Consider the following 23,686-nt stretch of genomic DNA (forward strand, 5'->3'; position numbering starts at 1 on the left):
CTCCACATCGCCAGATGTCAATTTCTTCTCCATTCTTCTCTTCGCTAGCCTTCAACCCAATCATGAGCCTTGTCTGCCTCTCCAGTGCTACTCACAACACGCCGTTGCTGATTGCTATCGCTCTGCGAGCTCGGCACTAAGAATGCAGCCCCTCACCCACTGCAAGCTAAACTGCCAACCCCGCCAATAGCTCTCTTGCACAACTGCCGTCCCCTGTCCATTACACACATACTGCTCCCACAAACTGCTTCGTCTTCCAGGTCCTCCCATGGAGCCCGGGCTGTCTTGCAGCTAAGAAACGGCTGCTCTCAACAAGAGGCACCTCTCAATGCTCCAATGAGCGAGCACATCGCCCCCCCAATGGCTTGACTTCAAGGAGAGCAGCGCCACAAAGCAACACGCTACGAACAATCGTTCCTGCAACCCAACCCCGTCCAGTCATCCAACGGCAGACAGACTAAAAGCCAATTGACTGTGGGAAGGCTGCTTCATATATCTGCCTTTTCTTTCCCGTGATCCACCTCACAAGTCTATTGACCAGGGCAACCCGGGCGAGCCGCTGCCCCTCTCCAGCAACAAGTGCTGGGATGGCACCGGGCTTCGTCCCCTCTTTACGTGAAGATTCAGGTAAGAAATGCGCCTTGCATACCGAGCTAGCACATACTAACGTATCGCCAAAGAGCATGTATAGGGCTGTGACGATGACGATGCGAAAATGGCGTTGGCCACACGGCAGTGTCGGTATATGAACCATGTCCATCGTCTCCAGTGTCGGCCGTTGCCGTTGCCAGGAGGAGCCTCTTATATATGCCTTGCCTGATGCCCCTCCATGTGGCACACCTCTCTTATGATTCCAGCTTAATCCACCGTCAATCCTTTTATCCACTCGAGCATCTTCATTTATTTGCAAATATGTCAATTACCATGGATCGTATACGAGAGATCGTCTTTACTCAAGTGGATAAAAAGCCCAAGGTCAAGAAAACGACTCTTGTATCAAGATGTCTCTGTTCAAGTATTGCTGCTTTTTGGGCACATGTCAGTCTTTTCTTTGATATCTATCTTCCACCTCATCTTTTCCTTCTTCTTTCGTTGTCTATTTGTTCCTATTTACAGATACTAATTTCCGCCACAGGCTCAAATGCTCGCCCAAACAGACAAGTCGTGGATCTATGTAGCCAACATGCCACCGTTTCGCGTTACAAAGCTCTCGCGAGACACCAAGAGGCTGTTTAGAGAATACAAAATACACAAAAAAGTTGACACGATATTCAAGGCAATGTCCAAGGAGTTGACCATATGCGGTCTCGACATTGATCTTCCCTTTGTTCCTGAATGCTCAGGGTTCTATCCCAATATCTCGTCGTCGCCGTGCTCTGAAACCCTCAAGCACCTCAAAGGTTTTCCAGCCGACGCAAGCGGATATTTCATGGAGTACATCCGTCCCTTGAATGAGCATCATACCAAATATCTCATCAAACGTTATTTGACCCGTAGCGCGCAGTGCCAGGCTCTCAGCACCGGTCAATCCAAACACTTTCTCGCAAAGGTCTACCTCGGAGACACTAAGCCGCTGTCTGATGCTTGGAATACTAATATGCACGATCGCCCAGCCTATCTGGATCACTTGCTCGCAGAGCGCGTCGAAGTTTCTTATCTCGCCGCCTCCATGGGTGCAACTCTCGCAATACTTCATTGGAGTTGCGGTGTTGACGCTCGAGGCGTGGAGTTTGTCCTTGGTAGAGATGCCCGAGGCCACGTGCAGTTCTGGCTGATTGATTTTGCTGACTGCGCGGCGTTTCCAAAAACCCCCGAAGCTGTTACCACACAGCTTGTAGATGCAGTGATGGACAACGAGCCATTCTGGCCTCGGTTTATTAACATCCAAGCGTTGAGAGAACTGTGGGCGCATTTCAGAGACGCCTATCTTGCAATTAGCGATTTCATCATGACTGATGCGATGATTGCTTACGATAACGATGCTGTGAGGGCACTACCATGTTTATTCATGATGGAGTTGGAAAAAATACGAGGTTCTGGCCAGCTTTTGGCATAATTAACGTCGGGCATGCAGCATTGCGCAATACTCAACAACTTACAGCATGACAGCAAAGTGTATTTATTAATAGCAAAAACAATTCAACCATCCCCTTTATGAAGCGACATTTACGGAGTACAACATTTACGATTTCACGGCAACAGCATGGAACAGCAAGGGACAGCAAGGAACAGCAAGGGACAACAGGTGCGGCGTTTAAATGAGCGCAATCAAAATTTTCTTTGAAAATGAGAATGGTACTATGGTACTAGAGCGAGATTATTCACGAGGTCTACGCTCGTGTGACAAAACGAGACAGCCACAACCCAAACCAGTCTATTGTTTGTGTTTTAATAACATATTAAGCAAATTCTCTAAAACAAATGTCCACCAGGAACGGCGAGAAAAATCGCCATGAAAACAAGACCAAACACAAAGCCTGCAAACAGGGCTTGATAGAATATTGTATCTTGGATTTGCCTCAAAGCAGGCTCTTGAATCCATATCTCGCGATCAAAGATTTTGCGAATCATGTTTCTCTTCTGATACTTGACCACCCATGGCTCGTCTTCGTAGCTGTTGTCAGAGCCGAATGATTCCATGCTGCGCGTCTTCATCTCCTCGGTATTCTCTTGGGCAAATAGCTCCCAGGGGCGAATATGGCGGTGATGCAGACCGTGCAATACAACGCACATGCCCTTCCACGCGGCAACCAATGTGCTTATTCCCAAGACCCAGGCAATGAGCGGGAGAACTCGGTATCCTCGGCCAGCTTTGCTGAGCGTTATGAGTATGGCGGCGACGAAGCCCGCGAGAATAAGAGCAACACCAAGACAGCGGGCAAACCAGACACGAGGGAGGTTGCCATTGCAAATCGACCAGCGAATGAAGTTGGGATGTGACTGCATTCGAAGTGCCGAGTCAACAATCTTGAAAAGAAGTCGGAAAGCAGAGGGGTGAGTGGTATAGGTCAACGCTTGAACGGCCACCTTTTGCTCCCAATCGGACAGGTTAAGCTGTCGTGAGCCGCCGTCCATAATGTAACTGGTGATTATGCGTGTCACTTCCTCGTGGAAAGGCTGGATAGTGACTATATGGGGACACAGTGGTCATCAGCAAACGCCCTACAGGTTGGGTGTGGGGGGTTGGATCATCTGAAACTTACAAGGAGCCATGGCACCGGCTGCCTGGAACGCCTCGGCAACTTGCGTGCGCGAAGTGCCGTGGGAAATGGAGAGCATGTTGTTGGCGGCATTGATTGTCGCGCCATCCCAAGCCGAATCGTTGTCCGAGATGCCATTGGCAGAACGAGGTGGCGTATTGAAGGGGTTGGACCTCTTGCTTTCGGCGTTCTTTTCAAAATCGGTTCCCTTGAAGATTGCAACGGCGGCTGCAGGCTCCTTCTTCATTTTTTTCGGCTTGCTCTCTGCGAACCTTAGCCATAGCTTCGTCTTCCATTGCCTGAGTCCACTCGGGGGACAGGCTGATGTCGCTAACATTTGCCTCGCCAAAGCGTTTTTCGTAATCCTTGAACCAGAGATAGAACTGCAGGTTTTCGGCGGCGTGCTCGACATATATGAGATAGTTCATGAAGTCGCGGAGAGCCATGGGCTTCAACAAGCATTAGGAGAGTTTATCATTCGGAATAGAGGGGATTTTTGTGCTTACGGGGCAGGTTCCGCCATTGATGATTCTATCAAAGCTCAAGGCATCTGGAATACCAGAGGAAGCGCCGGAGAGCCCAGACCTGACAGACCCTTCACTCTCTTCCAAAGATTTCCGAGCCTGACGACATGTCTCGGGGTCAACCTTCTTCGGTCGCCTATAGCGAAGAAAAGAGAAGATCGGCATGATGATCGGCTATTGATTCTTTTAGCCCCGTTGACTCTTCTTCTCTCGAATGAAAAGAAAAACTGGGAAGAATTTGAGCTGCAGTCGAAGGGTGTTGGACGAGAGGCCGTTCAATCTTTATACGCTCAGCTCGATGATTCGGAGATGCACGAACAGGCATGTAGCCAGCCGCCTTGGTGTTGCCAGGAGAATATTAACGGAAGCAAGCTGCAACCAAAAGCATGCCGTTAATATTCCTTCGCGGCTGCATGCATTTCACAGCCCATGGGAGACTTGATGCAAGGAAACAAATCCCTGCCCTACACCTGCACCACACCACGCCCAGACAGCGAACGAGAAGAGGCGGCTGCCTCTCCACCTAGCGAAATTGACAAATAAAACCTGCATCATCAATCTCATTCAAGAGAGGGGAAGGCCAGTAAGGCATAGTGCCATGGTGCGCGCGTGCCCGCAGGCTTGGGCGTAATGGAGCCGGCGCCGCCACCTGCACCCCTTCGATCCATGGAAGCGTCTTTGGGACGAAGCCCGAGCCCAGACTAGCTCGCCAGGCACACAACTTCCGACGATAGCGCGCTGCTTCGGTCAATTGGTGCAAGAAAAAGACTGGGCTGTAGGCCACCCGAGGGCACGGCTAGCTGGCCCAGCGTCTTGATCGCCGGCAAATCGAGAGATCAAGGTACCCACCCAGCCCCAGCTAGGATGAACGCTGGCGCCGCGCTTCGATCACTGAGGTTCGAACCTTGCTTGCCTTGATGCCTCGTCTTTCAGCCTACTGTACTGTGCTCGATTGAACCTCTGAGCGGGCCACCGCACACGTGTGATGCGTCAAAGCTCCATCTTTCCCGTCCTTCTAGGGCCGAGACTCTGTTGGTCGCCGCAAGCATCAGTGCGCCACCGCACTAATAGTCTTGTCGTTTAACTGGAACCAACTCCATGACGGCGAGGCAGTGGCCCGTATGACGGTAACACCGACGAACAAGGACAACTTCAGCTGTGCTATGGCGAGATTTTTCACGGTCCTGCTGCTACTAGGCACCTAGCACCTAGCACGTAGTATCTGCTTCTTTCCCTATAATAGGGCAGAGAGGAAGCCGGAAAAGAATGGTGAAGGAAGAAAGAAGATGAAGGGAAAGACGTGTATACGCGTTCACGTATACGCATCTGGACGCGCACAAGAAGTTACTATCCTGCTCGCCATGACCGTGGCACCCGCAAAGATACCGAGAACAGGGACCTCGGGATATCGTAACGGAAAGCTGGGAACTCACCACCAACAGGACCTCGCTTCCTGCCGCTTCCTGCCGCTCATTGCCAACCACCGCTGCAGGTCGCCGATTCCAATATGTGCCTCTCCGCCGGTAGCATCGACAAGTTCTAGCGCCAACAGCAGACCCAAGCAAAAGGACTAGGTGTTTCAGCCTCACAACGCAAGGGGAGCTTAATCGCACCTCTAGACTTCGTGTCTGCATCTCCTTTCTTCTATCACGTCCTCGCACAGCCCCTGGCTTTGGCCTGTGCATGGGCGATCAGTGTGGTCAAAGTGATGGCATAGCCGTTCTCTCCAAATCGCCGAGGATCCAGCAGCTGCAGGTTGGGCGAATCGGATGCAAAGCCCATTAGAACGCTTCGTCTCTTTCTGGAACGCCATCTCAGCCGCTGTGTGCAACACCAGAACACTACAAATATACCTACCAATCAAAGGCAGACGGCCGCCCTACCATGAGCAAAAGAACCACTCATGGCTGTTGCGTCGAGGTCACTAGAGCTCCTGGTGCTTGTTCAGCCGCTACCGATGGATTTACTAGTGCTGGCTCTAGCAAGAGTCGGTTAAACCTGGCTTCTCGTGGCCTAGGATACACGCCGTGAAACCTATTGCTGCTACTACTACAATACGCTGTGGTATGGCAGCACGGGTAAGCATCTTCCAAATTGCATCTCCCTTGCGTCCGCCACGCCACACTAGCAGCAAAAGAAAAGAAGAAAAAAGCAACAAGTCATGCCTCCATCAGCTAGAATACCGCCAAAGGAGCACCTGCTTGTTGTAGCCGAAATGGCCGCATGCATGTCTCGAGTTCAGCTCCTAAAAAGGAAAGAAAGGAAAAAAAAAAAAAAAAAAAAGAGGGGGAATTAGCAGCAGTTGTTGATGGACGAAGCAATATTCTTCCACGTGAGTACGGGTACATTACTCGTGTATGAACGGGAGATCGGCTGTGTCTGGGCACCCCGGTCGAGTTGGCTTGGGCTTAATTCAAACAACTTTCCCAGCTCACTTGAGCAAAGCAGCCATGCATAACTCCCGATCTCTGGTTGGTTGGCTTGCCAGAATCTGGTTGATATTGTGTTTCATGCTGCGGGTATATCACATGTTCTTGCATCTCATGCAAAATGTTGCGCAGGGCGACCTACACTGGGTCCGGAGTACGCACGGTATAAATAGGTACGACTGAAAGAACCACATTCTTCTAGAATGGTTCAGTTGAGCGATCGCCAACTCCCCTTGGGAGAAGCTGCGGCCCAACTTCTTTGTCCTTTCACGACTCAAAGCATATTCGTTTCAGCTTGTCGCAACCAACAGGGTCAACAGCAGCCTTTGACGGAGCAGCTCCACTTGCAATGCCCTAATCCTCATCAAAGTTCGACTCGGCTGAGATAGTCACTTTTAGCTTGCGCCGGATGATCATCCCCGCAGAGAGCTCCGAGATGTGGCTGCTTACTGGGGGCACGATCGAAAGCTGGCTTGACTCCTGCTTCATGGACTGAAAATTGATGCGCGACAAAAATCAGGCTGTCTCTTGCATGGAGATGGCGTGTCATTCTGCGCCACCGCCGTAGTCGCCAATGATTTGACCCGGCGGAAAGACATTCCGTCAAGGGGCAGCTCAGCTCAAAAGTGCGGTACTAGCAGAACACCGCGCTTTCAATAGCGTACAAGTATGCAAGGAGGGGATCTCGAGTGCGCTTCACCCGCAGGTAGTGGCCATTTATTGGCAGTATCGGCGATCCATTCGAACCCCGGGATACTGAGGTGGTGGAAATCAGCCGTTGAGATGCGTGATGATTGATCATATCTCAGAAAGAGTTGCTTCCGCCACAACAGACAGGTACGAAATAGACGCTCAGCTTCCTGACTCATGACGTTGCTGCAAGGGGGGATATCCCGCTTTCGCTACTGTACCCCGGCCACGACTATCCAATCTGAAGCGTCTGAGAGGGCAATGCGAGCCTAAAATATCGCGAGGTTGCATCACTGAACTGCATGATAGGTGCCAAGATGCGGCTGATAGAACGGGGGACTGAGGCCATATTCGGCTGACTGCCATTGCCCTTTTGTCTCTCCTTTTTCGCCGAGTATCAGAAAGGAACCCAGGCTCTTTTTTCTCAACCAATAGCTCGGCAAATACCGATGGTGCTCGTATCAAAAGAGGTTTCTATTGGAATCGGAGCAATAAACCTGGCAGGAGGAAGAGGGAGGTCTTTGTTGACACCGACGGTCAGTCAACAAAATAGGTGTTGAAGTGGCCATAATATGTCCTCTAGCATAATAGCTCATCACACTTGTATGTGGCTCTTAATGCAGCTCTGCATTGGGCATGTATAACCCACATACTAGCTCAAAGGCATCAACGTACAGACAAAGAGTTTGTTGCTCATCATTGGCCGGCTTGGCTGAATGGAGTAGCAAAGTACCATGAGCTTTGCAACAACAGCGACTGTTTGAGGAGCATGAAGTTCTTCGCTAGACGTAGCCTCTTATGAAAGAGACTGTCCTTTTTCGGGACCAAGCATATCTCATTGGCAGGAGGCCGTAAGCCGGTCATATCCGTTCAAGGCTCAACCAAAGAATGCGACTGGGCCCCAGCGCAGCTTTGAATGGTCCATGATATTGTTCTTTGGAGGCCAATCGGTATTCATTGCCTGGATGTACTCCATTGGCAACATGTTTGGGTGGCGCTGTTACGTGAGCTATGGGGGTAGCCGTATTGACTGCTCATGATCCATGTGCTTCCACGCTTTGTCCCGGGCAAAAGCAATCAAGAGCAAAGCAATCAAGAGCACCGGACGGCATCTGTTTCAACATGGCGAAAAGAGCTCCGGAATGCCAGTCGGAAACCTTTCACCTCGTAAGACCCGTCCGACTCTCAGTACTGCAAACCAGAATCCTGGTTCTCCTGAGGCCTGGCAACGAACAAACAATATCAAATCGAGTACTAGCCACGAAGAAGAGAATTCGGCCATATAAAGCATGGTATCAACAATAAGCGGCCGATACAACCGACAAACTCAGCCCAGGTTCTTTACTTTTCACGTTCATTCCGTGTACCTGAGAGGCTGAGGGTGAAGCCCTATCACAGGGAGGCGCTGATTTTGGCACGATTGGAACAATAGATTTGGCCTGGCCACTTGTCGAAAAGGTATTGACAAGAAAAGGCACGCCAAATGGCTAAGCAGCACATGGCCCTATTAAAATATGATAAACCTCCTTCAGGAAGTTGAAATGTCGCCGGTGACAGCAGGTCGATTTTTCGATGGCCTATTCACCAGACACCAGAAGATCCCGATTTGCCGTAAAAGAAAAATTCGTCAAATATGACCAGTTCAAGCCTCGGGTATATATTTGTGAGGCGCCTGTCATCCATTATATCCCTATCCGAAGAAGAAGAAAAGAACAAAAGAAACGCCTGTTGCTCGCAACTTGCAAATGCCAGGCAGTGGATGTTGTCCATCAAGTTGCATATCGAAACTTGGTCACAGCAATCGTGCTGCTTTGGAGCAATTTGGCATCCGATAAACGAAGCAATTCATAAAAAGACTATCCTCAAGAGCGCTTAATCTCCCACCTGCTTTCGACGACAATACGGTTTGCTCCAGGGCGGTCCAGCGCAGAAGACGCTTTTTGAGGACTTAGGTTCGTCTCGCTTGCATTCGGACTTTGTTCCTCTGGGGCGAACACTGTTGCGGCATGGATTGTGTCTTCGCCATGGTCATATATCGAATGCAAGGCGATTGTGTCAGGGCCTGGTTGTTTTTTCCGGCTGGAAAGCTTCGAGCCTGATTGCCCTGATCGCTCAGACTGGTTGTAATTGCCCAATTTGCTCGCGCCTCGCGTTTTGTTCCATCTTGAAACAAGGGGGCCCAGCATGGGTAACGACACGCAGATGATACCAAGGTTGACTTCGAGCGTCGAGAGAAAGTCCACCCACACCATGGTGCCCGTTATGTTTGCCAATTCCAGGTGTGTCAAGGTGATGATTCGAGCAACGGCGACGGCAGACACCCTGTCATATTTGCGGTTAATTTCCATGGCAGCCAGGTCAAAGAGCAGAAAACAGAAGGAGAGAATAGATGGAATGCATACAATAGACCAACCAAGAAAATCGCCGTCAACGAGAGCTTCATCTGTTTTTTCGTGTTCAGCGTCCAGATTGTGCGCAGCGGGAGGGTGAGAACAACAAAGTCGCTGATGATGTTATAGACGCCGACCGCAATGAATGCCGAGACTTGATTTCCACATTTGCCTCCTGGAATGGCAGGGTTATAACTCGCCGCAAAAGGATGGCAGAGCAGGAGGAACATGAGAATGTTCGCCAACGCCCACACGGAGATGAATGCAATCACTATCTTTGTTGCAACTCGCATGTGCTTGTTTGGGAAAACTCGGAGATAGAAAAAGAGGACGCTGAGTTTCACGGTGCTAATGCATAATGTGTAAATCAGCGCATACGAGAGCGTCAACTGCAAGATGATGACAAGATTCGGTAACGTCTCGGTGATGGGACGGCCAACTCCCATAGGCGCATCTGTTCATGCTAGTCAATAATTGTGTCATCGGAAGTCGAGGCCGTTTCGGCAGAACAGAAGCCTACAAAGTCCTTGGATAACGAGCATCCCAACGCCCTGGGGCACCGAAAAGAGAATCAGATAATCATCCCACCAAAGCTTTGCGCCAGACATGAATCGGGCAAACAGTCGAAGGCCAACTATGAAGAGGGCTATAAAGACGAAGACGCAGTTGACAATCAAGTGATTCTTGACTATCGTCATTATCGGAAACGTTACCGCCTGCAGCGCCATATTGCCGTTGCCGTTGCTGTTATCGCTGCTGCCGTACTTGCTGCTGCTGTTTTTTCTTCTTCAACCACCATCCATTTAAACACTATTCAAACTCAAAGACGGTCGAAAATTGAGTAAGCGACGTAATATAGTAGTTGAGCATTGGTCAAGAGGTTGCTCGACACAGGAAGGCGGTTAAAGCAAAGCCTCCATCCCTTGTGGGAATAAGCAGGATCGACAGCCTAGGGTCAGCCTTGGCTTACATCTCCTCCCTGCAAGGATCGAAGGAGTGTGTATAGGTGAGTACGGATCATGAGAGTACCGGGAGCAGTTGGCTGTGCTGCACCCCTTTCAACTCGGACCAGGTCCGGGCGGGGGAAGTGAAGTTTGCTGTGCTCAAGAGGGCTTCGATGCTACTACACCACGAGAGAGGTAGTAGTAGTACTCCAAGTACCAGTAACAGCACTCAAAGTTGCATTGCTACCACTCGTACAGTAAGCGGCCCTTTAGGCTGCGACTTTTTGCGTATCTGACAGCCCTCCCCGGTTCTTCATTTCTGCAACAACCGAATCCGTACAAACGCCCGTATGATTGGGTGTGGGGGGCTTTTTGTCCTTTTCCCTTCCCGCCACATGTTTGACATGCCCAGTAAAAGCGAGAAATGATGCAGATGCTTGCAAAAGCGGCAATGAAGTGCCGCCGGTTCGATTGCATAAACCGATGGCATCCCACTAGTGGCATCCGGTGAGTGGCTGTTCTTGACCACCAGCTTGAAGCAGTACAGAAATTGTGTTCTCAGCGGAGAATACCAACCGACGGGCTCTACACTCCGTACCCCGTGCTTAAACTGGGCCAGATTGGATCCCATGTATGCGGAATCCTGCTTGCGTTCTGATGTTGCAGCAGATACGGGTCTGATGCTGTATCCAGAAATACGGACAAGGATATCTTCTTCCCGTCCAACGTCGAACCAGGATCTTTGTCCGCGGCAATACTGAAATGCAACCAACTTGCCTCAAATCGGGAATTGCGTACATGTACCGTGAGCAATTTATTCGTGCGCAAAGCACGTTGCAACCCCGTTCAAATTGGCCACTCTGCAGCTCCTTGTTTCACCGTGCTGAACAGGCAAGGTTCTTAATGGACTGCTCAACCACATGCATGCAAGAGTATTCCGCATCATGAGTTAGTGACTCTGATCTCTCTCCACATAGGGCGATGGAGACTAGTGTTCGTACGAGTGCTCGAAAAGAGCACCCAACAGCCTTGGTGAATATCCCAGCTCATTTTCAAGGCCTTTGGGACACATTTTAAGAAGCGAGAGTTCCCCAGTTGAGTCCCCTGGGAGCATCAACCTTACTAGAGGTCCTTCAAACTATCAGACAACTTTCATCTCGTTTTGCAGTCGTTTGTTATCTAGAAACAAAATATGGGTTCTGCTGCAGAGAATTTCGACTACATTATTGTAGGAGGTGGCACTGCTGGCTTGACAGTCGCAAATCGTTTGAGTGAAGATGCGAGCGTCAAGGTACTAGTGATTGAGGCGGGTCAAGACCACTCTCAAAACCCGCTCGCTCTGACCCCAGGGCTTGTTGTTGGCATGTATGGCAATCCTGAGTATGATTGGAACTTCAGCTCAACACCTCAGGTGAGTGAATATGTTATAGTTCCTTGATTGTCGGTTGTTGCTGTTGTTTTTTTGACTAACGCCAAGCTTTCCAGTCTGGGCTGAACAACCGGATTATCAACCAGGCTCGCGGCAAGCAGCTGGGAGGATCATCAGCACTCAATTTCATGATGTTGCTCTATCCTCCCAAGGGCAGCCTGGACGCTTGGGGTCAGTTGGGAAACAAGGGCTGGGATTATGATTCCCTATCGCCATACTTGCGCAAGTTCGCGACGTTTCATGTTCCTCCTCAAAGTGCCAAAGACGCTGTTGGCCTCAAGTATCACGACGATTCAGTGATTGGCGATGGACCAATCCAAGTTTCCTATGGCGAAGGCTTCGGAAAGTCAAATGCGGTCTGGATGGAGACGTTCGCTAAACTTGGCCTGGAGATGAAAGCCGACCCAAGAAACGGCAAGGCTCTGGGCGCATTCCAGCAGGGTGCCAACATTGATCCCGCCACTCACACACGAAGTTATTCTGCCAACGCGCACTACACTCCTGAGATTGCGAGTAGGCCAAACCTGACGGTCATCACAGAGACAGTTGTCAAGAAAATTGTCTTTGATACGTCAGGAGCTGAGCCTGTTGCAACTGGTGTGCTCGTCAGGACTAAGCAGGGCACCGAGCAGACACTGAGTGGTGGTGAAATCATCCTGTCGGCGGGAGCTCTCATGTCACCCCAAATTCTTGAACTGTCTGGTGTCGGTGACAGGTCGCTTCTTGAACGCTTGAACATTCCCGTTGTCGTTGAGAACCCAAATGTCGGAGAGAATCTGCAAGATCACCCCATCTCAACCCAGGGATTTGAAGTTAATCCCGACGTTCCATCGAGTGACGTGCTCCGTGATCCAAACGTCCTCAACGCACTTATACAGATGTTTCAGGATGGGGGCAAGGGTCCCCTGGGCCAGTCGATCATTAGCGTCGCATACTCCTCCCTCGCCGATGGAGAAGGTCTCTACTCTGAAGACGCAAGGAAGGCTTTGTTCGCCTCGCACGATCAGCACGCACAGACTCGGGATGGCAAACTCCTCCGTGAGCTCCTTGAAGGACCCAACGAGCCGGCCGTGGAGTATTTTCTGTTCCCCGGACAAGTGCATACTGTGCTTGACAACCCAGCCAGCATGGCGGATTACCTCTTGCCGACGAGTCCAGAGAACTATTTGACCGTCATGACAATGCTGAACCATCCCTTTTCCCGGGGCAGTGTCCATATCACTAGCGCAGATGTTGACAAGCTTCCATCCTGGAATCCCGGCTTCAACTCGAATCCGCTTGATTTGGAAATCTCTGCCCGCCATATTCAGTTCGTGGAACTTCTCCTCCGGACATCACCGTTCAAGGACCTTTTCAAACCAAACGGCGCTCGTATCCCACAGGTCAAGGGGGATACTCTCGAGAACGCTAGAGAAGTTGTCCGACAGAGTCAAGTTAGTGACTTCCATCCGGCATGTAGTTTAGCGATGAAGCCAAGAAACCAGGGCGGTGTCGTAGATGACAGGCTGCGGGTATATGGCACAAAGGGATTGAGAGTTGTTGATGCCAGTGTCTTTCCCATCCAAACCGCGGGCAACATCCAGACCATGGTCTATGTCGTTGCAGAGAAGGCTGCTGACTTGATCAAAGAGGATAGGAAGTTGAAGGCTTAAACAAGGCCAGATCTGGTACCAATTTTGACAGATAGCAATCTGACTAGTACGAAGTTTACCGAATCCTGCAGGAGTTAGTAATTAGTCATAGTGACAATGTCGGGGAATGTGGGAGAGCCAGGTATGAGCTAGTAATAGGTATTCAAGCAGAAACAATTGATTCTGACGCTCGTGGACACTTCATGTCTTTACAACGGCAGCTTTCTTTTCTTGCGGGGACCATGTGAAGTGAAAAGGAGACATGACTTACTTTGTTCACAGCGAGTCTAATGAACTGCTGATCTCTCAAGATGGCTCTCAACCCTTTCGAATGCATGCTCTGTATCATGCAGAACAATTTCGATGCGGAAAGTACTCAGTACCTCAATTGACAATACGCCGGCGTTGAAGGTACTAATTGTAAACTACCCAGCGGGCGACAATGAAACTCTTGCAGTCCCAGGGAGTCCGCGAATGCGACGGATGGTTAGTCCTTCCTTCGGCGGAGGCCAGGGGGGGGAGATATGCCGGCTCCCGTTCTTGTCAGCCACAGAGTATTATTTTCACTCTCTGAACGAATACAGCATCTCAGCCAGTTCAAGTGACGCAATGCTTCAAAAAGGGCAGTGTTGCCCGGCTTTCCTCAGCCCAGAGTTCAAACAGATGCATTCACAGGCCCTGGAGTAGGTATCTCTCTGAAGCCTTACAGTAGACGATCCGTGTGTGATAATGTGTATCGATGAGAACTTTCATGTCGAGGGGGCGATCGACCAGATAACCTTGCGGCAATTGTCAGCCGGTGAGGGTGACGCGAATGCAGCTTGCCCAAAGCAGAAAAAAACTTGTTGTCTGCATCCTGGCATATGCTGTACGACTGGTAATCTTTTTGCTCAACTTCGCAGGTGACTAGTGACAAGGCACGAAGCTAAGCCATGTGGATCTGACAGCCGTTTGATCTTCTTTCAGTATTGCCGAGAGCTTCTGTTGGTGGGGATCTCATTCCGGCGTACTAGCTCCGGCACAGAAAGAGACCAAAGACGAGAGAGGGTTAGGCGATTGTCGGCCAGTGGCTTGTTTTGTTTGATGCAGTCATATGAATTGTAGGTTGCGGAGCTGTGCTCCGTACGGAGAGTATTTCAGCTCCCGATTCAAGTAGGTATCAGACCTTCCATCGTCACATGTTTGTGTGCTGCCTCCTTAGAATTCCCCCCTATGCCCTCAACACCATATATTATAGTATATTTATCGATCGTTCGGCCGCCCGCTCGTTGCCCCACGTGGTGCTCGTTGGTCTTGCTCGCGACTCGGTTCTTATGATGCGATTCGTTTACGCTTCTTCGGCCCGTTTACGCTTCGATTCTTCAACTCGTTTACGGTTCTTGTAGCTCGATGTGCACGATGTGTCTCTTGGATCTCGGTTCTTGCACGCCTCTTGCTGCGCGGTTCGTATACGACTCTTAAGGCTCGCTGTTCGTAGATCGGTTCTTAAACGACTCTTGCTGGCTGGTGTTGATTCGACCCTCATAGCTCGCCACTTGCAGCTCGATTCCTTTGCCCAGCCTTAGCCTCCACCCACGCCTTCATCCCTGTATATATGTATATGTATATTATTCGATCGATCGGCCGCCCGCTCGTTGCCCCACGAGGTGCTCGTCGTTTAGTTCTTGTGGCTCGATGCTCACAATTCGTTTCTTGATATCGGATCTTCGGATCTCGTACGCCCCTCGTGCGTGGATCGCATACGATTCTTACGGCTCGGTTCTCAGAGGTCGGTTCTCAGAGATCTGTTCTCAGAGATCTGTTCTCTTACATGTCTTGAAACTTGATTCGATTTGCTTCTTGTATCTTGATGCTTGTAACTCGGTACTCGAGCTCCGGTTCTTATGATTCGATTCTTGCATTTCAGCTCTTTAATGATCGTATGCGACTTGTAAGTCGATTGTCGTAGTTCGCTTCTTGTGCTTCGATAAATTCTAGTCGTAGTTACTTCAATCGTAAAATTAGGTGCTCTCGACTTGATTTCGATCATCCTCCTGCATCGCCACCTTCACCACCACCACCACCACCACCATGTATGTATGTATATGTATATTATTCGATCGATCGGCCGCCCGCTCGTTACCCCTCGAGGTGCTCGTAGTTCGGTTCTTACAGGCTCGGTGCCTACGCTTGGTCACGACTCGATTCTTGCAATTCGTCTCTTATAGGTCGGTGTAGACGGTCGGCTCTTGTGGCAGGGTTCGCATACGATTCTTGTAGCTCGGTTCTTGTGTTTCAGTTCTTGGTATGCAACTTGATTCTTGTAGCTCGGGGCAAGTACGGTCTTTATCGCTCGATTCTTTCGGTTCTTATGGCTCAGCTCTCGTAGCTTAGGGGTCGCGGTTCGATGTTCTCGACTTGAATCTTATATCTTGGTTCGTATACGGCTCTTGCAGCTCGCTGCTGACGGTTCGGTATTTTGGAATTTGGGATTTTGTCCTTTCCTCGACTCATTTGTCAGCTCTAATATGGTTCCTGTACGGCTTCTTGTAGCTCGATGTACTCACGATTCGGACTTCTTGCCCGGTGCTTACAGCTCGATTCTGAGTGTTCGGTTCTTGTACGACTCTTACTGCTCGTGCTTGAGGCTGACTCTCGTAATTGCGTGGATCGATATTGACGACTGGATTCTTGTGTCCCAAGTCTCGACAATTCGTATGATTCGGAACCGGTAAATCACATCGAATTATTTGACCCAGCCACCCCTTTATCTCTCTTCGCATCTCCATCTCCTCACCATGTATATATATATATTATTCGATCGATCGGCCGCCCGCTCGTTGCCCCTCGAGGTGCTCGTAATTCGCTTCTTATAGCTCGATCTCTATAGGCTCGATGCCTGTGCTTGGTAGTCGTTGGTCGCGATTCGATTCTCTTACAATTCTTATGATGCGATTCGTTTACGCTTCTTCGGCTCGTTTACGCTTCTTGTAATCCGGCGCTTGCAGCTCGATTCCTCCGCTCAGCCTTGACCTCCACCCACGCCTTCACCCCTTATATATGTATATGTATATTGTTCGATCGATCGGCCGCCCGCTCGTTGCCCCTCGAGGTGCTCGGAATTCGCTTCTTATACCTCGGTCTCTATAGGCTCGATACCTGCGCTTGGTAGTCGTTGCTCGGGTCTTGTATCTTGGCTCTTGTGGCGCGGCTCGTATACGATTCTAGTGGCTCGACGCTCGCATCGAATTCTTGTAGCTCGATTCTCATATGTCGGTTCTCAATTGCTCGGCGTTTCCTGTTCGATTCTTGTTCGATTCTTGCAACGAGTTTCGTAGGTGATTCTTATGGCTCGGCTCTTGCGGCGCGGTGTTTGTGGTCTTACTTGTTCTCTTGCTCGGTAGCAATCTTGGTCTCGGTCTGTTGGTCTTTGCTCTCAACTTCTAGACGGCGGCGTCTATAAAAAGCGGCGATCGATCGTCAAGGCCTAATCAAAGGAAGATATGAATCAGCTCAGAAACAAAAAAAAAAAAAAAAAAAAAAAAAAAAAAAGCTGAAATATTAGTCTTCTGCTCTGGAAGCCAATACCGGCATGGGTTAGATGGAACGTAATATACAAGAAGTTGGAGCGTACGAACTCATGTCGATACTTAGGTGTTCTGCTTCTTGTCTGGAATCGTCATCATTTGGCAGTGTGAAGTCAAAAGAAATTGTTTCGGGTCTTAGGAAGCTACAAATTGTGCGTTAGAATGAGTAACATGCCGATCGAAAGGACAAGGCCAACCTCGGTGCATGCATTACGGTCATATATGAAATCAGAGCTGCCTATCCTGACAGAAGCTACTAGCTGATAGGACATGCAACTACATTATGTTAGCTACTCTATTCAAGTCGAGGCAGTGGAAGACTGACCTGTGTACGAGGAATAGAGCTTGAGAACTTGAATAAATCTCGTGGTCCAAGAGAGTGTACTACTACAAGAGCGTCAGTAAAGCTGCGAGTATGTCCGGACTTACGAATAACCAATGTGGGAAAATATGTTATTCTGTTTACTTATCCCTGTCTTTTCCAAATGCCAATGGACTATCATTTCTTTGGTCCTGGTCACTTCAATGTAGCTGCTTCAATTTGGATGCTGAGCACATCGACCATCTCAGTGTCAAGGGAGAGGTAACCCAACTTCAGTGACAGACCATGAAGAGGAATGTGGCATTGTGATACATGGTGATTGGAACTTACCAAAAGCAGCTTCAATATACAAGGACTAAAGAGACAACCTCTATAAAGAGAATCGTTGTGCGTGACAGATTGCAAAATTGCTCGTCATAACAATGGTGCAGAACGCAGAGATGGTCATTATCGAGGTTGACATTCTACAAGCGACATGAATTGACAAATGGACTTACCAGTAGATGTTGAAAAGATTGGTTGGCTTTCAAGGCTGTGATTCGCCCGAAGAAGCACTGGTATGACCAACAACTAGATCTCGTGCTCATAGCGGTGAAAGGAAGAAGTCGAGACACGTTGAAGATGAAGCGAGATGCAGTTAGCAGCATAATACGAATCTTCCCTAAAATCACTAGTCAGCAGTTGCTCGTTCATTAGAATTGTTGTTGGTACTCACCTACCGAGAAAGCAAGAGTTTCATCAAGCAACCATCATTGGTTGAATGCAGTTCTCGAGACTTGGTGGTCTGGAGTTCTAGCGTCAATAAAACTAGTCACACAGCCAGTAGTTCTACCAGCCTCACGACTTACATGCAAGAGTCTGATTTGATCTTACCGCAAATGGCTTCTGAGCCTCTGAGACATTTTGATGTCTTTCCACACGGCGATGGGGACGTGCTGTGAATAGTAGGGCTTGGACAGACAGAGAATTGCACTTGCAAATCTTCAAAGAGCTGCCCAATAGCGACGGCGATAGAATCACACTAGGCATGTAATCAGTTCATCTGAATTGAATCTCTAGAATAATTAGCAAGGCACTTATCTAGTTCCACTATTCTGCTCGCACGATCAGGCGTCTGAACAATCAGCAACAAAGGCGACATGAAGTCGAAAATGTGAGGACAAGAGACAAAGAAGACAAAACAAAAGTAACAATGCAAATAGAGGTTTAAATAACGGCTCTGACGCTTGGAAGCCTCGCCATATTCGCCCATGTTTGATGGCAGCCGCGTTGACAGGCGTAGATGGAAGATGGGATATATCATGTCATGGAGTGAAGTGATGGGTTTGGAAAGAAAGTGCTGCTCAGAGTATCGACAGAATTTGCAATTCTGTGCGGCGGTCAATCACGTGTGGCAGAAAACTGCCGGCCCTCGTTCTTTTCGTTGAGGATGGTCGAGGATATCCAGGCTGCACGCATCAGGAAAGCCAATGCGGAGCTTCTGAGAAGGATTGGGGGTATCTTGAGAGTGCTGGGAACATTTTGGAACAGAACATTCATCGATGATATGCAATTTGAATGAATTGAAAGAATTTTAAGGACTGAGATGAACAAAGGGCTGCTGTTCAGGGGCAGAGGGACAGCCCCTAACTTCAGCAGAACAGCAACTAAACAGCAGGCATAGGGCTATAACTGTCACCAAAATACCACCAGACGCGAGTGTATAGGCCTATTCAATAGCCAAAAACAGCTATGAGCAATCGAGAGCCACGGCGAACCTTGCATTTTTGGTCGTAGATGCAACTGCTGTTATCCTTCAAGGGAGCGATGGATGCCATACTGTTGAAGACCAAAGCCAGTATTTTCAAATAACGATTGTGCGTATGTATAGAAAATGGACATATTACTGACAGAGGGAAAGTTTGTGGGAGACGTCGACCTATTTATATTTGATGGAGGATATGCCAGCTGTTGGCCATCAGATGTCAAAGCGAGCCGGCCGGCACAAGGACTATCCGACAACCACATTGCTTCCCGATCGACGACTTTATTAAAAACTTGCAGAATACGCCAAGCAAAGTTTCTCAAGGCCGAAAAATTCTCCAAAGCATCTGAGCTTGGGCGAAATACCATCCGTGAAAGGCGATGGGAACATCCTACCACACCACCTCTACTCGATACACACATGGCACATTGCTAGCGAATGGCTTACGGCTGGCATCTAGAGATTCAAATCAGGACATCGGAACTGTCACACGTACGGGTAATGAAAAAGCAAAGGTAATTTGCGAATACCGAACGAAATAACATAGCTAGCGTACACTCATCCATTTGTTCCATTATTACAGAAGTCTCCCACAGACTTGCGAATCTCAAAACAGTCAAGCAAATTAGCCCTCTCCAGCGAAAATAAAAGTCAGAAAGGTATCGATAGCGAACAGAGTCAAAGAAATGGTATCGAGAGCGGTCCGTAACAGAAAGAAGAAAACGTGGATTATGGACCGTCTTGGAATGAAGAACGGTATTAAGAAGGGAAAATAAGAAAGGAAAAGTCCCTGCAGCCGACAAGCGCCCAGAAGATGACCCCAAGGAGAGATTAAAAAGGAAAAGACGACTCTAGGAAATGCAAAAAAAAAAATCTAAGCCAGTCCCCATGTTGGCCACCCACCCACCCGCATAAGCCATGGGGACGGCGAGAAAATGCAGCCGCCCAAGTGCTGTGCCCAAGGGCTCCTGGGACAATTATTTCTATCACACGTCAGTATGAACAGCGTATAGAGACACAAAGAAGAGAAAGACTTACCCGCCCAAATTCATCTTCTTGTTCACTGAAAAAGAAGGAAGGTATCCTAGTCTTCCAACCGTATAAGCGTCCGGTGCGTCACGCTGCCATAGTCGACCACCTCCTGGGCCGGGCTCCAGTCCTCAGGCCTAAACTCGGCGCACTTGAAGATGGCATCAAAAGCTTTCAAGCTTGGCGGATTGCGCCTGGATCTAGAAGCAGAGGCACACGAGCGAGAAGAAGACAAAGGCCCCGCCCGTACGGGAATAGAAGACAACAAAGGTCCCGCCCTCGCAAAGGATGAAGGAAACGAAGAAGACGGAATAGGAGAAAAAATATTGGCCTCATCCTCCCGGTGAAACATCTCAACCACACATTTCGTGTCCATGTCGTCAAACATGATTCCGCAGCCGTCCTCGCTGAGGTCTGACGCAAAGGGAGCTCGCGGCTCAAACCAGACAACGCGATACCACAGCGAGTCCAGTGGGTGGTTGCCGACTTTGTCTTGCACGAAGTCGTACAGCTGACCCATGCAAAGGCCTTTGTCCGGATGATGTGCGTTGAGGATGCAGAATTCGAGCCTCTCTTGCGACTTTGGAGCACCAGGACCATTTGGCGAGAAGTCCATGGCGATAAAGTCTGGGATAGGGGGCTGCGAGACGAGCATTCTGCGCCAACTTGCGCCGGCCCGCGTGAAGCGATCTCTATCCAGAGCCATCTGGAGAGCTTCAGCCTTGTTCATGTCGGGCGTGACAGACTCGTACTTGTTGTAGCCTGTATCCAGTTTCCTCTTCAGCCTGAGCTTGTTGTGCTTGGAGGTCCATCGCTGCTCGTAGAAGGATTCAGACCGCCGCGTGTAGCCGTAGAACTTGCCGCCGACAGGGAAGAAGCTGCTGCGGAAATGCCTGACCAACAGCGAGTTCAAGACGGGATATACTTTGCCTGAATCTGAGCCCTTCTCGCGTCTCGCCTGCGGATGCGGCTCGAGCGGGCGCGTCTCGTCGGGCATGAAGAAGAGCTTCCGCTGCAAGAGAACAGATCCGTCAACGACTTCCTTCCAGTCCTTGCTCACCCGTTGGACAGAGGTGAGGAGAGTGACCTCGTCGATATGGGCAAACACTTGCTCCAGAATCTCTGTGGAGTCCAGCGCCTTTTTTCTTGCGGCCCCAGGCAGGTCTGGACGAGTCAGGGTCGGGCAGGCCACATTGATGAGAGAGCCGTCTTGAGTCAGCTTGACCAAGACGCCGAGGGGACGGACAGGGACGGACAATCTGAAGCCACCGGGGAGAGGCCGCCAGGCGGGGTAATAAATGTCAGGTTCGGGGTTGAACTTGGCGGCATTAACATGAGGATTGTGAGGGTTCAAAACAGGAACGGGATGTTTCAAGGATCGAATATAATAGGAAGACTCATTGTGGGACGGGACATAGAGAAGCAGAGGTACGGGAGGGTCAGGCCCGCCGTGGTGGTTTTCCTCGTCAACCTCATAGATTGTTTTCATCATGATGGCCGGCAGTTGGTGTTGACTAGTAGCTGCCTGAGTAGCGGCGAGTGGTGGCTTTGGCGAGCAGTCTATGACAAAGTGAATGGGCTCTATCAAGGGAGGGCAACGCTGAGAAACTCAGGCGAGAGTTGAAGAACGGAGAGAGAGAAATGAAAGAAGGAGATGGATTCAAGAGGGAGTAGACGGATGGGCAATTTGCTGGGGGGCCACCCTCTTATATAGGTGACCCTCGTCGGGGCAGGGCCTCTCTATACGCCTTCCCATCCAACTCGACCTCCTCCACACCTCTCCGCCTTTCGCTGCTGCCACCTACTGCCGCTGTGGTAGTAGGTGACCAATGGGTAAGTATTACTGCGCGCTGCTCTGTGCTACTTTCGGAATAAGCCAATGTACTTTTTGCTTTTTCCTCTTATTTCTTCTCTTAGTTTGAGACAGGAATGACCTGGTGTCGGCTGTGGGCGGAGCCATCCAATGCCAGCTACAAGCCTCCATTGGTTTGAAAAAGTAAGGCTGTATAAACGAATGGGCCTAAGCTGCTCTGCTTGTGCCGTCCCAGTCGTATTTTGTGGCTTTTTTTATTTCCTTTGACTTCTCTTGTCTTCTCTATGTCTCTGCCTATGCATACTATAGCTGCAAGCCGCCAGACTATCAGTCAGTCAAGGGAGAGAGACAGGAGCAGAAGCTGGCAGAGAAACCAGGCAGTTTGGTAGGCCCCCTTCGTCCAGAGCGGCAGTCCATCTGAAAGCATTACTCCAGTGCTATTTCGCGAGGATACACGGCCACACACCAACTTGTAATTTATTATCATCATTTTTGCCCCCCCTCTGCAATACGACCTGGCGACCTGGCTGCTTGCTACTGGGCCAGAGCGACAATGGGGGCATGCAATGCCGGTTGGAATTGGCCCATTCGAGCATTGCATGAACATACAGGCGATTGCACTCCATAGATAGGTAACCGAGCGTTTTCCTCTTTTCGGGCTTTTGGGCCTAGGCTCTTGGGTTTTCGCATTCAACCCAAATCAATTGCCGTAGCGAGGCAGAGGAAGCAAGGCATGAACACGTGTCACGAGCAAAGCCCGCTGTTAATTATGCAGAAAAGGGCATATTTCTCGTTTCTGTGTAGGATTTGCAAGGAAAAAAGCAGGTGATTATTGAGAATTGATGGAACTGCAAGGCAGACGCAGACGCAGACGCAAATGCAAATGCAAATTGCGGACCGTAAATACATGCTGAGTAACTATTTGGAATGCAGCTAGATAACGCGGATGCAACTGAATATCGCTTCCTACACGAGATGCAACCAAATAGGCACATGCGTGAGAATGGGGGCAAAAAACCACTCCGGACCAGAGCTTCCATCCACCTCCAAGATACAAGGAAGCAATTTCATTGGAAAGAACTGGTACGGCACAATAGTATCTCGTCACTATCTGCTCTTCTGCTTCAATGCCCTTTTGCTCCAATGCTCCAATGCTCGTCTGACTGTCCGCAAACACTCTCTCCCACTCTTCGGACTTCAAAAAAAGAGCAAATGACACAAAGTGGGTACTTTCAGGTGCGGCTGAAGGCGTCTTGGGCTTATGCTACGACTAATACTTCAAAAATCACCTTTTTCTCTCTTGTTTGCTCTTGCTTATCAACCCCCCCCCTGCTTTGTTTGTCTTTTGATTTTCGTCTTTTCCCGCCTTTTTCCTTGATTTTTTTTCGTTTCTTTTCTTTTTTTTTTTTGTTCATCTGCGCCTGAGACAATAGTTACGCCACCTTCAGATGAGGGGGGAAATTGGGTTGTCAAAAAAAAAAAAAAAAAAGCAGGCTGGGCAGGAGAGACGTGGCAAACGCGCGTTTGCTGCTGCAATGCAGTGCTTTTGCTTTGCTGTAAGTGAAACCTGGTTGGATGATTAGTGTGCTCTCGCATCTCGTACACACGAGTAGGAAGGACACGAGAGAGAGGAAGAGAGAGAAACAAAGGATCCAGGCCTGCATGGTAGCAGTACATGCTGCACTCTGCGGCCTTTCCCACGTATATACCTGTCCAAAACATGATTCGTATCATGCAAGAAAGACAGAGAGAGAGCAAGAGAAGAGCATACAAATCATGCAATGCAGTGCCTCACACATGACTGTGGAGTAGAATTCTACCACTCAGCGCCCACAGCAGCAGGACAGCCATTGGCTCGCAAAGTTGATTAGGTGGTGCGTGGGAGCAGGATCCGGGGCAGATCGTCCCACCCCGGACACGCTCCGAGTCGCCCACTCTCGAGCCTTGTACCACATCTATTAGCCATTCGGATTGA

The 23,686-nt window shown here is 49.6% G+C and overlaps 8 protein-coding genes across 8 annotated transcripts; 4 read left to right on the forward strand and 4 right to left on the reverse strand.

Annotated features, from left to right (window-relative positions):
- Positions 1 to 924: 924 nt before the first annotated feature.
- On the forward strand, positions 925 to 2,056 carry TrAtP1_001827 (uncharacterized protein; the record flags this gene model as incomplete). Its single annotated transcript, XM_014085782.2, has 2 exons — positions 925 to 1,038; positions 1,136 to 2,056. 2 exons carry the CDS (start codon positions 925 to 927, stop codon positions 2,054 to 2,056), a joined length of 1,035 nt encoding a protein of 344 aa, XP_013941257.2.
- A 356-nt stretch (positions 2,057 to 2,412) lies between these two features.
- On the reverse strand, positions 2,413 to 3,889 carry TrAtP1_001828 (uncharacterized protein; the record flags this gene model as incomplete). The annotated part of the gene is made up of 4 exons (XM_066111178.1): positions 2,413 to 3,128; positions 3,204 to 3,408; positions 3,473 to 3,649; positions 3,707 to 3,889. 4 exons carry the CDS (start codon positions 3,887 to 3,889, stop codon positions 2,413 to 2,415), a joined length of 1,281 nt encoding a protein of 426 aa, XP_065967251.1.
- Positions 3,890 to 5,085: 1,196 nt separating this feature from the next.
- TrAtP1_001829 (uncharacterized protein) lies at positions 5,086 to 5,298 on the forward strand (the record flags this gene model as incomplete). Its single annotated transcript, XM_066111179.1, has 1 exon — positions 5,086 to 5,298. One exon carries the CDS (start codon positions 5,086 to 5,088, stop codon positions 5,296 to 5,298), a length of 213 nt encoding a protein of 70 aa, XP_065967252.1.
- Positions 5,299 to 8,705: 3,407 nt separating this feature from the next.
- On the reverse strand, positions 8,706 to 9,961 carry TrAtP1_001830 (uncharacterized protein; the record flags this gene model as incomplete). Its single annotated transcript, XM_014085780.2, has 3 exons — positions 8,706 to 9,165; positions 9,246 to 9,687; positions 9,754 to 9,961. 3 exons carry the CDS (start codon positions 9,959 to 9,961, stop codon positions 8,706 to 8,708), a joined length of 1,110 nt encoding a protein of 369 aa, XP_013941255.1.
- A 1,408-nt stretch (positions 9,962 to 11,369) lies between these two features.
- Positions 11,370 to 13,258, forward strand: TrAtP1_001831 (uncharacterized protein; the record flags this gene model as incomplete). The annotated part of the gene is made up of 2 exons (XM_014085779.2): positions 11,370 to 11,588; positions 11,663 to 13,258. 2 exons carry the CDS (start codon positions 11,370 to 11,372, stop codon positions 13,256 to 13,258), a joined length of 1,815 nt encoding a protein of 604 aa, XP_013941254.2.
- Positions 13,259 to 18,231: 4,973 nt separating this feature from the next.
- On the reverse strand, positions 18,232 to 18,664 carry TrAtP1_001832 (uncharacterized protein; the record flags this gene model as incomplete). Its single annotated transcript, XM_066111180.1, has 2 exons — positions 18,232 to 18,239; positions 18,514 to 18,664. The coding sequence occupies 2 exons, from the start codon at positions 18,662 to 18,664 to the stop codon at positions 18,232 to 18,234; spliced, it is 159 nt and encodes a 52-aa protein (XP_065967253.1).
- Positions 18,665 to 19,775: 1,111 nt separating this feature from the next.
- On the reverse strand, positions 19,776 to 21,983 carry TrAtP1_001833 (uncharacterized protein). The gene is made up of 2 exons (XM_014085778.2): positions 19,908 to 21,983; positions 19,776 to 19,852 (listed from the first exon to the last, which is right to left on the reverse strand). The coding sequence occupies exon 1, from the start codon at positions 21,388 to 21,390 to the stop codon at positions 19,954 to 19,956; it is 1,437 nt and encodes a 478-aa protein (XP_013941253.1). The 5' UTR covers positions 21,391 to 21,983; the 3' UTR covers positions 19,776 to 19,852; positions 19,908 to 19,953.
- Positions 21,984 to 22,714: 731 nt separating this feature from the next.
- On the forward strand, positions 22,715 to 23,673 carry TrAtP1_001834 (uncharacterized protein; the record flags this gene model as incomplete). The annotated part of the gene is made up of 2 exons (XM_066111181.1): positions 22,715 to 22,876; positions 23,524 to 23,673. The coding sequence occupies 2 exons, from the start codon at positions 22,715 to 22,717 to the stop codon at positions 23,671 to 23,673; spliced, it is 312 nt and encodes a 103-aa protein (XP_065967254.1).
- Between the last annotated feature and the right edge of the window lie 13 nt (positions 23,674 to 23,686).

Source organism: Trichoderma atroviride, chromosome 1, assembly GCF_020647795.1.
Source record: "Trichoderma atroviride chromosome 1, complete sequence".
Lineage (NCBI taxonomy): Eukaryota > Fungi > Ascomycota > Sordariomycetes > Hypocreales > Hypocreaceae > Trichoderma > Trichoderma atroviride.

Coding starts and splice junctions, on each gene's coding strand:
- TrAtP1_001833 (XM_014085778.2), bottom strand. CDS start 21,390: ATGATGAAAACAATCTATGAGGTTGACGAGGAAAACCACCACGGCGGG.